At 34.7% G+C, this 16552-nt stretch overlaps 1 protein-coding gene across 4 annotated transcripts in view; it reads left to right on the top strand.

Moving 5' to 3' along the window:
* Nucleotides 1–16552, top strand: part of ptch1 (patched 1) — a 151606-nt gene that overhangs the window by 126333 nt on the left and 8721 nt on the right. For 3 of the 4 annotated variants that reach the window (XM_051929659.1, XM_028805342.2, XM_051929658.1), the window contains 4 exons: nucleotides 3191–3328; nucleotides 3706–3848; nucleotides 6776–6875; nucleotides 9412–9666. In XM_051929659.1, the coding sequence (XP_051785619.1) occupies nucleotides 3191–3328; nucleotides 3706–3848; nucleotides 6776–6875; nucleotides 9412–9666 (636 nt within the window). Of the gene's footprint in view, nucleotides 1–3190; nucleotides 3329–3705; nucleotides 3860–6775; nucleotides 6876–9411; nucleotides 9667–16552 lie in introns of those variants that run through there. The other variant, XM_051929660.1, reaches the window with a different exon arrangement.

A 16552-nucleotide genomic window follows, 5' to 3' on the forward strand; every position in this document is an offset into this window, starting at 1 on the left:
ATTAATTAAAGTGTGTCAAGAAATACTACAGAGGCTCCTTTATACCAATAGTAATAATAATGCCTCACTGTGACTGTGACAGCCAAGTCAGAACTTTTCTTTCTTTTTAATTTTCTTACTTTATAGTCATTCTGTTGCGTGTTCAGACCAAAGTGTTTGTATTTATTTATTTATTTACTCATCTACCTATTTATATATGTATATATTTAAAGTGTGTAAAAAGCCAAATTTCCCAATGGGGATAAATCAAATTGTATCTAATCTATCTAATCTAATCTATATTAAACTTCCAAGTGGCAATTTTCCAAGTAAGTCTATGAAATAAATATGACCTTTCTCCTCAGTTCATTATATAAAATAATAGAATATTCAATTCAAGTTTATTGTCACATGTGCAGAGCACAGCAAAATTCTTACTTTTATGTCTTCTTCAGACTTGTGATAGTGGTATAATACGATGAATAAAACACAAGACAAAACATAAGAAAGGCCTGTGTAATAGTCAGTACAAACATCTTTACATAGATTTATGATCTCTGGATGGAAACTGTCTCAACATCTAATAGTGCTAGTGTTAATGGTTATGTACCATTTGCTGTTAGATAGCTGTTTATAATATTATTGTTTGCTTTTCTATGACAGCATGTATTATGATTTTCTTGAACAAAGGGAGCTGTGTTGTCATTAATACTCCAAGTCTGCTCCACTTACCCTCTGTAGTGCTTTGTGGTTCTAAGTTGAGTAGGTGCCATACCAGGATATTTATACAGCAAAGGATGGACTCCACTATTTTTTCCTATTGCCAGTTAATAAATGCTGTTGAAAATAATATTCACCTCAAACCTACTAAAATGTGCAATGTTTTATTTTTACTTAATTAACTATTGATCCTTTTATAATGGCCCTTGACAAATTATTATAAACAATAAGCATTGTTCCAGATTGCAGACTTTGAACTATCACATTCTTTTGCTGCTAATATATATATTGTAGAGCATTCTTTATTAACTTGTGTGCATAGCAGTTTAATTTGATCTGTCATACATCCATCCATTATCCAACCCGCTGAATCCGAACACAGGGTCACGGGGGTCTGCTGGAGCCAATCCCAGCCAACACAGGGCACAAGGCAGGGAACCAATCCCGGGCAGGGTGCCAACCCACCGCAGGACACACACAAACACACCTACACACCAAGCACACACTAGGGACAATTTAGAATCACCAATCCACCTAACCTGCATGTCTTTGGACTGTGGGAGGAAACCGGAGTGCCCGGAGGAAACCCACGCAGACACGGGGAGAACATGCAAACTCCACGCAGGGAGGACCCGGGAAGTGAACCCGGGTCCCCAGATCTCCCAACTGCGAGGCAGCAGCGCTACCCACTGCGCCACCGTGCCGCCTCTGTCATACATTTCACACAAATTATTTCAACATCAGTTGCACCTAAAGTGCACTTCAGTCATAGGTTGTGTGGTCTTCTCCCACCTTGAATTTAATAAAGCGTTGTATACATTAATTTAGCTTTAGTAATTGAGTCGGTTTTTCAATGACTGTTATACAATTGTATCTTTAAGTTTAATTAGAATGAAGGCCGAGTACCATTACAGAAAACCTAATAAGAACATCCTAGAGGTTAGATTAGAGCTACTTGAGCCAAAAAAAAAATTAAAATATGCAGTCTGAAGTTTCCTTATTAGGGTCTTTGTGTTTATCTTTACTTGAACTGCCAGAGGTAGTTGTTTAGTCTATCTGGTGCTCTTTCAGGCAGTTGTTTATAGAGTATTTGAAGAGAAGTGAAGTTATCTGGATCATAAAACTGGCTTTGTCAACATTTTCCTTTCCAAAAATACAAATATGTCTGTGTGTGTGTGTGTGTGTGTGTGTGTGTGTGTGTGTGTGTGTGTGTGTGTGTACATATATATATATATATATATATATATATATATATATATATTGTTCTCTTTATCTTTCTCACCGATATTTTATAGCTGTAATAATTTAGTCTGTACAACTTCTATACCGTACACCAGGTTTGGCAAAACCTTGCAGCCCCTGAAATCCTTGAAATCAAAACAAAACAACTTGGACTAAGTAACATAGGATTTTAACTAATAAATCTAATCAGATTCAATCAGAGCCAATAATACTTGTCATTTTTATATCTTTGAGCATTAATTTGTCTCAACATAGGCAATACGCAGTTTTGCTGCTCATTACTCAGAGCTAGCATATTCCTGCAAAATATTCATTAATGTCCAGCAAAAGACAACTAGAGCATGTCATGTTCTGTGCAGGACTTCACATGTTGAAGTAAGACTTGATAATTTAAGCACATACGTGTAACATGTACATGTACATTATGTAACCAGATTTGTAGTGAACATGTGACAAATGAATGATTATTCCTCCATATGAAAGAGACACATACGTGTAATCTCTATAGTTAGTGTATTGATAGTGTGATGAATATTATATCAGTTTTGCTTACATTATATTCTGAATAAGCTATGTAACATGAATGCTTCACTGTTTGGTCATCATTTGTTGTTTTGTTACATGCATAATCTCAACAATCAATCTGAACCACAAGTATTAGGTGGCCTGCTATAAAATATATTTTTTCATTAAACAAGAAGCCACAAATATTTTTTAAAAGAAATGTTAACATTTTAGACAAGGTTATTTGTTGTATGTAAAATAAAATGTAGTTCTTGATTGAACATTAAATTTAAAATTGTAAAATGACACATTATTCCCAATAATCACTAGTGATATGTTTGCATTAAGGTTAAAGTACCAAAACTACAGTATCTGAAAAATGTTCTTTCTTGTTAATAACAAAGCACACAAGAGAGAAAGAAACCAAGATACTAAAGAGTGCCCAACTGTGGCTTTGTATGTTCCTTTTATGTATCTTTATTAGGTAGAGTGGCTTCCCTACTTTCTTCCAGCATTACAAAGCTACACCCTTCCTTCCTTAGTCCATCTCTCTTTCAGTTACAAATCGATCTCGAGCAGCTTTTAAATACAACTGATACTAGTTGTTAAGGGTTATTTTGTTGCTGTTGATAAGATTAAGGATAAATGTTATCAAAATAAAACTGAAATTCTTTTTTTCCTGCATAGACTGCTCAGTATTTAACTGTTTTAATTTTCTTTTCTCTCTTTTTTTTAAATTGATTAGGTGCTTGTCCTGTCCTTGATGACAGTGGAGCTGTTTGGCATGATGGGTCTTATAGGTATCAAGTTGAGTGCTGTACCTGTGGTCATCCTTATAGCTTCTGTTGGTATTGGAGTTGAGTTCACTGTTCATGTTGCACTGGTAAGAGAAATTTTAAAATATTTGAAATGTATCAGTAAACAAATTAAAGTTGTACAGATGCTGACTCATATATACATATATTGATGTTATGTGTATGTTCTTGATCTCGTTTATTAAATTCTAAAAGTATATTTAAATATTTCTTTTGTCTCACGACTCATTATTAAGTAATAATTTTCTGGATTTAAGCTATTTTGGGTAAAATAAAAGTTTCTTTTGAGTCTTATGTATTTTTTTAAAAGTGCACACCACCCCAAGTACTGAAGATTTTAAATTATTCTAATTGTATGTTTACATATTATACTAGTCTTTGACTTGTAATTTAAAGATTTTATTTCCATAAGGTATGGTTTCATCTTAATGCATTTATTTTTTAGGCATTTCTTACAGCCATTGGTGATAGACACCGCAGGGCTGTTCTGGCCCTAGAGCAGATGTTTGCTCCAGTTCTTGATGGTGCTGTATCCACACTGCTGGGGGTGCTAATGCTTGCTGGATCTGAATTTGACTTCATTGTCAGGTAATCCCTTTGTGTGTGTGTGTGTGTGTATGTATACACTGTATATGTATATATATATATATATATATATATATACAGAGTGAGTCAAAATTATGTTATATGAAGTATGTTTTGTGAATAAATTGTTTCTGCCATTCAACTGTTAACATAATTTTAACTCACCCTGTGTGTGTGTGTGTGTGTGTGTATATATATATATATATATATATATATATATATATATATATATATATATATATATATATATATATATATATATTATATATATATATATATATATATATATATATATATATATTATATATATATATATATATATATATATATATATATATATATATATATATTATATATATATATATATATAATATATTTTTAGAATATATATTTTGTTTTATGTATTTATTTTTTTAATATTCTGATGGCCCTTGTGTGCCTACAGAAAAACTTAAAAAGTTTCATCTTTCTAATTTTACATGCCTTAAAAGCAGTGGTCTTTTCTCTGGGTAACTGCCAGAAAATTCTTCCTTTCACTCTACTCATCTATAAATTAGATTATGATTGGCAGGCTAAAATCTTTTAGCAAAACCATGTACCTTAAATGTCATGAAACATATAAACACTTTACAATTTTTATTAGCTCTTTATTTTGAACCAGCTGGATTTCTTCTCAAGCATGGTTTTTCCTATACTCAAGCTTTTCTTAGAAGGAACTGACTTAGAGAGATTACCTTGTCATTGAGGTTTCCTGGCTCTTCACTCATGACAGAGAAATACACAAAAAAAAGAGCGCAGCAGGCATCCAGTTAGAATTTTTTCTATTTATTCCTCAACAACAACTGTTGTGAATTTGTACAAAACATGTACATTTTGAAATATTTTAAGTGTTTTACTATTTTGATGCAGTCTTGTTTTCCTTTCAAATAACAATCATTTAGCTAGTTTCAAGTTTCTGAAGCTGTGTCTTCAGGGATTTGCAGGATTTGATCACGTAGTCACACCATGAGCAAACAGTAGGTATTAAACAGGCCAATCCTTTAGATTCTTAGACAACAGACAAGACTGTCTAGCACATTTCTTATAGACCTTGCTTTTAGAAAATATGCAGTAATTAAAGATATTTTTAAAACTTACTGTCCAAATCAACAGTGTTGCACATTAGTTATTTCTTACATAATTTCAAAGTAAATATCAATGTGGACCATCATTTAACAATGGCAATCTTGTATTTTGAGTTCAATTAAGACTATGATGCTTTACCACTGAATGAAAAGCAGAGTGTGTTGTGTCTGTTTTTATTTCCCACTTCCACTATGAAATTTGAGAAGACCAGTTAAACAGATGCGTTTCCTACACTTAACTAGAGAAAACAAAAAATAGAACAAACAGTCTATATTAACACAGGCTCTTTGTGAGTGACGCTGGTAACTGTTTGGTTTGGGGCTAGAGAGGTCTGTGGAGGAAGGCAGATTAAGAAAATTAACAACTTATGTTGGAGGTCAGGTGCACACAGCTTTAGAATAGGCCTGTTTATTCACAAGGACAAAAAACATTCTGATTAGCCGAGTTTTAGAGGTTGTGACTACTCTGCTATTTTACCTCCATCTATTCTATACGCTTGATACGTTTAGTTTGTTTTAGTGATTGACTGTGACTATTTATTACAAGCATTAATTCCATGACAATGTTTTATATTAGTGCTTATTGTAATTATCATATTAAATTATGACTGAGAAAACTAATAGTGAAGTCTTAGCATGCAACACATGTTCCCTATATTCTCATTTCATCTGTCTGATAAATTTTGAGTGAATATGTGTTTTTAACTGTGCATATTTAATTGATCATTTCTTGTGTAGCAGCTATCTTACCACTTTCTTAAATGTAGGAAGATATTGATCAAATATAACACAATTCATTTATGGAATTTCCCAAACTTGTCAAATAAAACACACACACAACTCTTAGTAGAATTCAGTATCATCACCTTGTACCTAGTTGCATGGTTGCCATTTAGTCTAAACTACATCTGTGCACTGTGTTAACTGGTAAAGATTTTCCGTTTAACTGATAGACTTACCACTACTTTCCTTCAAGTATCCCAAACTATGACCCTGAATTGTGGGAAAGCACAAGTACTCCATGGCCTGTCCCCATTTCTACTGCTTCTGCTACAGCATGTTAGCTTTGTTTCTTTTTTATCCTTTCTCTTCTCGTTTTACGTCTGAATTGTTGGAAGCAAAACAAAAGTATTCAGAGAAGCTAAATTGTCTAACAAAAGATTAGTTTGAAGTGCAGCTACACCATTGTGAAATCATCTCTTTCACTGAAAATGCTTTATTTTACTACAGAATGGGCAATGTTTACTGTGAAACACTAGCTTCCGTGTTCTTTCAGATATACCAAAGGGAAGAAAGGGTAAGAGGTACATAGCATTATAGGTATTTAATCCTTGTGATATTTTTAAAGTAGTAGGAAAAGATTTTTATTTCACAAGTGAGAAATGACAAAAATGTGGAAGGGTAAACAAGAGCAAGCTTGCCCAATAACTTATCTCATTTAATTAGGGAATGGACCTATACGATTTTATACCAGGAGAGCACTTTTTACTAGTGCTAACTGTTGAAATTCAATACCCTACACTTCATTTGTTAGCACCGTGAGCTTCTCTGACTACACTTCAGGACAGGGTTGTTGGTTTTTTTTTTTTATTATTTCACTTTAGCATTTTCTAGTTGACACTCAGTTAAACAACTAACTAACCAGCTAACTTTGTCTACCTTTTTTCTTTCTCCTTTAAATCAACTAACTCTTTTACTGTTTGAGGACTTTAGCTTCACAAAAGGTAATTGTTTAAACTTATTTTCCAGAGTGAGATCTTTGTATAATTTGGCTAACTCTTCTCCATTTTGTATTTCTTCTTCTAGGTACTTTTTTGCAGTACTGGCTATATTGACAATTTTGGGCATTCTTAATGGACTAGTTTTGCTTCCTGTTCTGTTGTCATACTTTGGACCATATCCTGAAGTAAGTGTTTAAATGCTAAAATGAGTACATTACTTTGAATGTCAATTTTAAGTCGAAAATGTTGGTTAGTAAAACTAGAAGTAGAGTTTAATGAACTTTAGAGGAAAGCATCATGTGTTATAATGAATGTTTTCAAGATTATGTAATCGGTGTGAAGAGTATGTAAATGTGTCTTAATGGCTCAGATCAATCAACAGCTGATCACAAAAGCCAATTTTTTTCAGCCCCTACTATTCTAATCTTTCCTGTAATTTAGTTACAGTGCTCCTTTATACAAGGTAGTATGATAATTGAGCCAAAGGCTTGTTTTACTAGAGACTAAGAGGCAATTGGAATATTAGCCTTTACATTGAACAAAGTGGTGTAATAAACTGAGAAAAATGAATCAGAGAAGTCGTCATGTGCAATTAGACAAACAGCAAGAAAAACTACTTTAAGGAATTCAGACCTTTTTATTTTGTCCTTTAATTCAAACAATCACTGTTTGAGTTTGGGCAGTAGTTTACATTTTAAATTTGAAAAAGAAAAGATAAAGGCAAATAGTAAACAATAGGCATTTTTTAAAAGATTTATACTGTGTTTTTTTATTTGTTGCTGTGTGACAAACAGCATAAATTTTGGTAAGAAACAAGTACTACATAATTAAAGTAGTAATCCATATTTATAATTACACCTCAAGAATTATGAATGTCTAGGTGATACACTGAAGAAAAAAACACAACTATATAAATATAGTAAATGTATATTTTAACAGCAAAAAGCTGATTTAAAATTATTAAAACCTATAAGTGCATGTGTATTTACATTTAAGCAGTGTTTAATTGCCAATATCAATTAATTGACTGTGTGAGAATATATATATATATTGTGGCGGACGGCTTCGGCTCTTACCCAGTCGGGACCATAGAGGATGGGAGGACTGGTAGAGAGACAATACCTCCCCAGGACACAAGAGGGCAGCCCCCTTGGTTTGCATCAGGGCCATGAGATTGGAGCTTGAAAGCTCAACCCTGTTGGGGCCTGTGGCCACCACCAGGGGTCACCGGGACAATTCCAGAGCCATGGACTGCAGCACTTCTGCCACACTAGGAAGTGCTGCAGGAAGATCGTCAAGGAGCATGTGGAGCACATCCAGGTACAACATAGAAGGGGCCGCCTCACTCCATTTGGGGAGTTGAAGTCGGGAGGTGGAGGACAGATCTTGTATGGAGGAGGAGTGTTAGGTGGTAAAGAGAAGAAGAAAAGAAAGAAAGAGAGAGGAAGAAACTGAGTTTATTTGTGGTGATTTGTGGGCACAAGGGAAAAGAAAATAAAAGTGTGTGCTTTTTGGACTTGTAACACTGTGTGTCTGTCTGTGTCTAGGGCTGATTTACCATTATATATATATGTACTTTATTAATTAAGCCTTCTTTCAGATAGGTACATTACAGAAAAAAATTAAACAATATGACAGCTTGTAATTATGAGAAGTATTTTATTTTCTTTTATGCCATATGTATTATGGATACATATTTTGTATTTATTTTAATAGTTAAAGTATGCATTTTAAGCAAATTTTATTTTTGTAGTATTTTAATGGTAACAAAACAGTAAGCCTACAGAATTTCATTGAATTTGTTTAAATATTCTTGGATATTCCTAAGTACCATTTTGCCGTTTTAAAACAAACATATAGGTATGAAGTGAAATTTAAGATTCAGAGACAAAAACGAGGATAATAAGAGAGATGTCATCCACATACATGAGCCTATTTTAATAGCATTGAGCAAAGTCCATCTCAGGGCACACAACCACACTCACACAGGACCATTTTGGCATCACTACTTAATCTAACTTGGATGTCTTTTGAGAAGTGGGTATACAATCTACACTGACGTTGAGAAAATGTACAAACTCCACGCAGAAGAAGTCAAATGTAGGGTTTCCAGGATATTACGTCCATAAAGAGCAGCACTAGCAGTCATGGCATAGTGCTGTTAAGTCTTGGTATTACCTGAAAATACTCTGATAATGTGAAACCCTCTGTCTGAGATTTACTAGTTGTATTATTCATCTGTTTTCTTTGAAGAAGAAGTTGCCAAACAATTGCTATCAGTTAACTGGCTGCAGTAAGTTAAGTAGCTTCTCTTTGGCAGCTAATCCCAAATATGGTTTGAGTCAGTCAAACATGAAAGTGGTCCTCATGCTAAAATCTTGCAGATTATTTTTTGCTATAGGAGGTGATGAAGCAATTAAAATCTAGAACAAGATGAAACAGGAAACACTGCATTTAAAAGAAAAAAACTGTGGTATAAAGCATAATATTTACATGCAGATTGAAGACTGGAAACAGGAATTAACAAGGAATTACTGTCATTATATCCAAAGTAGATACTTGAAACTGATTTAGACTGTGAAATACCTCAGATTTTGTGATAATAACCGCAATTGAACCATTCTACTGATAATTATGTTTTGCTAATAATTGAAGAATCTTTTTTGTGTAGTTTATTATTCTTTCTGGTTTTCAGCTTATTAACAAAAAGATTTATTTCAGGTATCTCCGGTTGATGGTAGGGGCAGACTACCAACACCATCTCCACAGCTGCCAGCTAGAACTGTGAGATTTTCTGTCCATCCAAGTAATGTGACCAGTGGCTCTGATTCATCAGATTCAGAATACAGTTCTCAAACTACAGTATCAGGAATTAGTGAGGAGCTTCGCCAGTATGATTCCAACCCCGGTTCCTCCCATTCAACTCGCCAGATAATTGTTGAAGCCACAGAAAATCCTGTGTTTCCCAGGTCTACTGTAAGTATAATATAAAATTATAAAAATTACCATTTAGCTGTTGTATCTGAACAAATGATAAACATTTCTTCACCTCACATTAAAACATGTTTTATTTTTAGACTGTTAACTATGGTTTGTTGTCTCAGCCTCCTTGTTATGTACCTTTTCTTCTTGTTATTTTTCTGTAAGACTCACATAGTTATTTACTTATTTTATACATGTTTATTTATTTATTTATTTATTTCACAAATGGTTACTTATTTTATAAAGCAGAAACAATCATGCACAGCACACCATAACATTTCACATTTATTAGCATAGGAACTGTTTAGACTTGCTGATCAATTCAGCTGTTACACTTTGGAGAGAATGGAAGTACCCAAAGGAAATGTATTTAAATGTAAAGAGATAAGCAAACTTCTTACATGCTGCAGTCCACATGGAAGTGAACAATGATGAAAGCATTCTAAGGCAGAAAAGCTACCTGGTGTAATATAACTCTCTTTCAAGTTTCCATTATTATGTTTTCATAGCACCTCAAAGTTTTAAAAATTGACCTATCAATAGCTCAGTTTAGTTTTCTTTTTTAATCAATTTAAAAAAATCTGTACAGAAATATATTTAACATGTGCATTGTGAATACTCTTTTCTAAATTTAGAAAATACGGTTAAACCTGTATCATCATATACTCCTTATCCTGTTTACGTGTATTTCCAGTGGGAGGTTTGCTAAAAATTTACACAAACTCAATGAAACTGACCTAATTTAAAGTTTACTCTGGATAACCCTACTGGTACCTGGTACTTGAAATAACCATTTAAAATTGCCACATAGCAGGTTCAGATTACTTTGTTTTGCGTGGTCATTTTTAAAATGCTGCTACTCGAAAACTGAAGCATCCATCATAAAGTTAGCAAAGCTACACTCTCCTTGTGAGAAAATTCTTAATATGGTAAACAAAGTCAAAACTGACTTTAGAAATTCAGACATTCAAAAGTCTCATAACTAGTATTACTAACAATTGTACTGAATGAAGCAATTGAACTTTTTTCTAATGAAACATAGTCAAAAAATAGCTTAGCCAATGAAAAAGAATAAATTCACCTAGGTTTAATGTATCATGCAGTTTTTCATAAACTTTAAATATTTTGATTGCAGTGTATATTTTATTTTATGTTTTTTTTTTTGTCCTTAAGTCGCTTGCTTATCAGTAACAACATTTAAATTAACTTTTCATTTGAAAATGTATGTGCTAAGTTGCATTTCATATCTCTTTTTATATACTGTACATTGTTATTTTCTGTTTGAATTGCAGAATATTACAATAGCACGCTACTCAATCAAACAAATAATAATAGCATCACAGATATAACCATTTACTTCACAATCAATATACATAAAAAACAGAAATACCACTGGGAAAATATATAAATATATTAGAACCATTAATAGCATTAAACCACAGGCCTAGCATGCTTAGTCTAAAATAATATGAATTAATTTTTGCCATGTTTTCAAAGAGGTTTTGGACATTTTCTCTTAAAAGAGAATGTTATTTTCTAGTTTGATATAATAAAGAATATCAGTTACCCACTGAGTTATAGAAGGTGGGTTACTTGCAGTGTACTGCCTATTACAATCGTTTTACCCCTATGCACTTTAATGCCATCCAGGAGTACACCAAATATCGCTGTAAAGTATTAGGAGTGATTGTGGCACCAACACTATCTAAGAACGATTCAAAGATTTTGTCCAAAATTAGTGCATTCCCAAAACGTGGCCTATAGATGCTTCATATCCTTTTCAATTGTGCTAATAATTTGGTGTTTTTATGTTTAATAATCTCATCTGTAGTGAATTCTTGGAAGGTGACTAGAAAATGTGCTTATTCCTTGCTTAATGCATCATAGATTACTAGTTTGTTCTCTAAAAGTTTTCAGGTATGCCAACCTTGATACCTGTCAGTGCTTCTAAGACATAGAATTGCTCTGAATGTGGAATTAGATTAGCATTTTTCTGAAATAAACTACATATTCTGAAACAACAGTTTTGCCTATCATTTTGTCCAGATATTGCATATTTTGCAGTAATGCTTTCTGTAACCAGACAATGAAGCATATGTGACCTTTTCCAGAAAAGAAACAAAACGTAAACAACAAAGGACTATGAAATACTAGGGAAAATCCACAGAATTAGAAATATGTGACCTGGCAGAAGGAGAGTATTAATATCTTATATATAAACATCTACACGTGGAAGTGTGTGTGTCTGTCTGGCCCGGAAGTGAGAGGTGGAGTCAGGGTAAGGGCACCTCAGAGACAGACAACTCGCTCAGCCGCTAATAACACAAGCGAGGCCAGCAAGTCAGCAAAGCGAAACCTCTGAAGAAAGACAAAGTTGCTTAGCTGCTAATGCACAAACGATATGAGCACATCGGCAACACAAAACCTCCTTGGAGAGAGATGCCCAAAGTAGTTCCTTTTAATTACCTCACATCTCTACATTTCAATTTTTTCTGATGATTTCAATAGTTTCTAGGACCCTGGGCTTTTTACAGCATGGGCGTATACAACTAGCGTGTTACACAAAAAAACACAATGAACAAAATGCTTTATTAACCACTTGGACTAGTTTCTAATTTATACACTCTCAATTTGGAAAAAAAATTCCTGGTACTAGGTTTGAAGCCCTTTGTGTGTCTGGTGTTTGAACTAATGATTTTCTTGCATTTCCACCATTGGCCAACACTTTTAATTGTGCAGCACATTTCACTAAAGATTAAAGAGTATAACTGTTTTAACTAATAAGTTGCAGTTTGTGAGAATAAGTGAGTTTGAATAGATGAGTTGCCTAAAATGAAGTTAAGTTTTTAATTGTTTAATTTGATTTGATAAAGCTGATAAAGCTCATCAGGGATTGGCATATAGATGTGCCAAAATTGTATCAAGCAATTTTCTTGAGAAAAAATGAAAAGAATCTCTTGCAGAAAGAAAACCATTCATTATTGAGGTGTGGACGTTTTAGAGTAATACTGTGTGTTTTTATGTGTTCATTTGATGTTATGTGTTTCCATTTTCTTATCATTTCTGATTATATGTTAAGGATTTTCCTGGAATAATAACTTTGATGTCGCAGTGGGTTTGTCCCAACTGTATTAAGACCTTATTAGTCTTCTTGTTTTGCTATTTCATGGTACTGTGATTTTGATTTGAATGTTCCTTGCTTTATTTGAGAACTGACCCAAGTGATCTTGTTATACAGTAAAACAGTCTCTTCTTAGTTGCTGCATATCTGTTTTATAACATACACTTTAATTTCTAAAAGGCCATCATTTTGTATTATAAGATTGAAAATAAAAGAACAGGAAAACATTTCACAGCATAGCAAATATTGTATTTCTTACAGATGTGTTATACATGATGATAGCTCTCTAAGTTAGTGGGCCTCAGATATAGTGCCAGTGGTTAATCAAATGTATACAAAGTAATTTGTAACTAAGTAATTTTATGTATACAATTTTTTTTTAACCCAGGGGCTAATATTATTCACTTGAGCTGTTTACTGTTGAACTTGTTACATTCAGTCCTTGTTGGTGATGGTGTGAAAGAAATTGCAGCAGAACTCTATATTAAAGCTGTATTTGGTAATGTTACAAAGGTGATTTAAAGTTGATTTATTCAAAGCTAAACTGCTGTAAATCTCAACTCTCATTGGCATCAAAGCCCCCCTAGTCCACCGAAGTGATTGACACTGCTGCGTGAAATTCTTATCTTTCTATTCCATTTGAACAAGTGGTTCTGAGGTGTCACCTGTGCTCAGGTCCTAATTTGGGATCCTGAGGTGGTTCATCGTGTGGTGTATCAGTGCATGCTCCCAGCCTCCTCCTCCACCTCCTAACTGTGCTTGTTTAACCAAGGTGACCCCTTCCTCCGCTTTCCTCACTAAGGTGGAATACCCCTCTCCTTCTCCCCTCCAGTGCTGTCTGTACGTCATCGTCAAAGAACTTAAAAATGTAAAACTGGGTCCCAAGGCCACAAAGGTTAAGAATCACTGCTCCAAGATAAACTGTAATCCAGCGAGACAGTGAAATTGTTATCCAAAATCAGTAAAAAAAGATTGCTACCTTTGATGACATGCTGCGTTTGCCACTGTTCTTATTTAAAGTTTGTTTACGCTGATGAAATTTTCTGGAGCAGCCCACTGGATCATGGAATGGAAATTGTTGCATTTGCACATGGTTTGAGATTAGATGAAGGGAGTGGGTGTTTAATATATATCAAATATCATTACTACTGGATCTGTTGCATGAAGCCACAGCACCTGGCAAGCACTTGCTAAACACATCTTCTTTGAGCTTCACCAAGCTTTGCTCGTTTCACTTTGCTTCTGTGACAGTATTCATTTACATAAACCAGTATGCCCCATTTCTCTGTGAGATCGCTGTCTGTCATGTATCGAACCAAGGCATGAGGTGCATTAGAATGTCCCACTCGCTAGAGCATTATTAATGACAAATATCAACACATAAAAACAAATCAAATACATATTAAATACATAAAGGCATTTTTGAGATATTGGGGTATTTAATTTTTTTTATTATGGGTTTTTTTACACCTAAATACTGATATAGCAAAATGTCCTTTCTTAGTGGATATCTAATGCCCTAAATGTATAATCCTGACAAATTCCAGATTCATAGCTAAATTGGAAATAGTGTTTTTGTTAATAAGTGAGTGAGTGAATGAGTCAGTTAACTTTGCATTATATATAGAAAGATTAAGCAATAGGTTCTTCTTTCATTCCTCTAATAATTCTAGACTTTTACCAAACATCTTGCTTGTTTAATTTTATCATTTTAAGGTCATTCTCAAATTTGTGTATAAGAATTGTAAAAGCAAGAACAGGAACACATTACATTTCCCAAGAGGAAATGAAAATTTTACAGAAGCCTCCAAAAAATATAATAAAGAGGCAGCAACCCGTACCAAGCAACACTGTAAAGGCCAACTCTGACACAGACAGGCATAGGACACGGTTATAACAGCACACAGGATTTATTTTTCTTTTCCCTTGTGGGAAACACCTTCCCCGTTCCCCACAAGTCTAACACACAGTCCCAAAGCACAATACACTTCTTTTCTTTTTCTTTCTCTTTTCTTTCTCTTTCTCCTTCACTCTCCCCCCTGCAAGCATCGTTCTCCTCCTCCCGACTCTGGCTCCCCGAGTAGTGTCTGCTGGCCCCTTTTATAATACCCCTGGAAGTGCTCCATGTGCTTGATGATGTATTTTTCGGCAGCACTTCCGGGTGTAGCGGAAGAAACACCCATAATGGCTCAGCTGTTGTTGTAGCACCCCCTGGTTGAGCCCACGGATCCCAACAGGGCTGCACCAAACTCCAACTCCCATGGAAACCTGTGGGAGCCCTAGCCGCCACTGCAACCCAGGGGGCTACCATCTAGTGCTCCGGGGGAGGTAATGCTCTGGCCATGCTTGCTCCACCAGTCCTCCCGGTGTGGAGGCGTCCCGGCTGGACATGGGCCCTGGATGTCCGCCATACACAAATAAAAACTTCTGGCTTAGGTAACCAAGAACTGCAGCTGTCAATAACATGCCTGTAGGTGGCAGTGTACCACTGCTCAGAGTGTACCACAGGTTTATATGTAAAGTCACTAATATTTGGATAGGGCCGGTCAAGCTTGTAGTGTCCACAAGTAGAACATGCCTGATAAACATTTGGTTAATCAGTGTTTGAAGTCACCAGCATTCAGAATGATTCATCATTAAATTATTAGTACAGAATGAGTCTGTTGCTGAGTCAGCCAGGATGATATAACTTACTTTCCTGGGCAGTGACAAGGATGAATTCTGTCTGCATTTCAACATCTTCATCACACATTTTAGTTGTAATTGTACTATGTTTCCTTTTTCACCATTGCAAATTCACAAAAATCTTCAGACCCCTTTTTTCACTCAGTCTGATGAAGCCCGTCCAGCATCTGAAATAAGAGGTGTAAGAGTTTATAGAGTTGCAAGAGGTTCTCCACATTACTTAAAGTATCACAATACCTGAACTTGGCATAACATTTCTTATCATATGAAGTGAGGCCTGGTCTGAATCCTTTCAGGTCTTACTTTTATCCTTGCCCCTGATCTTTCCCTCTTTCATCTCCAGGCGAGCTTGTAACGTTTATCCTTGCTCTGATATTTGTCCTTTCGCCTTTTTAATTTTCAGACAAACAGCTCTTCCGATAGGGCGTAATTGGGCTCTTTAGGTGGCGGTGATTGCTCTGCAATCAGGTGAATAGGAATGTTAAATATGTCCCACTTTACATTCCTCAGTCTCTTTTACGTTCTCAGATGTTATAGATATAGGAACCATCAAATATTTTGTGCTCATTGGGTGACATTTCTCTGGTTCGGAGCTTGTCTGAGAAGTAGTTGAGCCGAGGCAGTGCACGGGTCTGTGCTGACAGCAGCATCTCTTCAGTTAAGTTTAAAAATTCACTCAAAAATGTATGGTGACAAGCCAGAGGCCACATCTTAACACTACTATACAATAACATTAATTCATTACGTTAAGCACATTAATAAAAAAAAAAAGAGAGAGAGAAAGAGCGCTTCTGTAAAGGTGGCCGCATGACGTGGCACCCAGAAATGGTATTGCAGTCTTTTTATCACAAAAATAAAATATGCTTGTAGCAGAGACTGTAATGTTATTGGGGTGTTAAAAATTTATTTCAGGAATTAGTTTGGCTGTAAGTTGTGACTCTTACCATGCAAAGGTCATATTTTTGATAATGTTTACATTGGTATATTTTTAGGTACTGATTTCTGTATTCAGTTTTTTTATGTTCTTGTAACTAGTGTCAGATTGATTCATTTTTTTTTTGTATTCCTTTTGCT

This window comes from Erpetoichthys calabaricus, chromosome 7, assembly GCF_900747795.2.
Source record: "Erpetoichthys calabaricus chromosome 7, fErpCal1.3, whole genome shotgun sequence".
Taxonomy (NCBI): domain Eukaryota; kingdom Metazoa; phylum Chordata; class Cladistia; order Polypteriformes; family Polypteridae; genus Erpetoichthys; species Erpetoichthys calabaricus.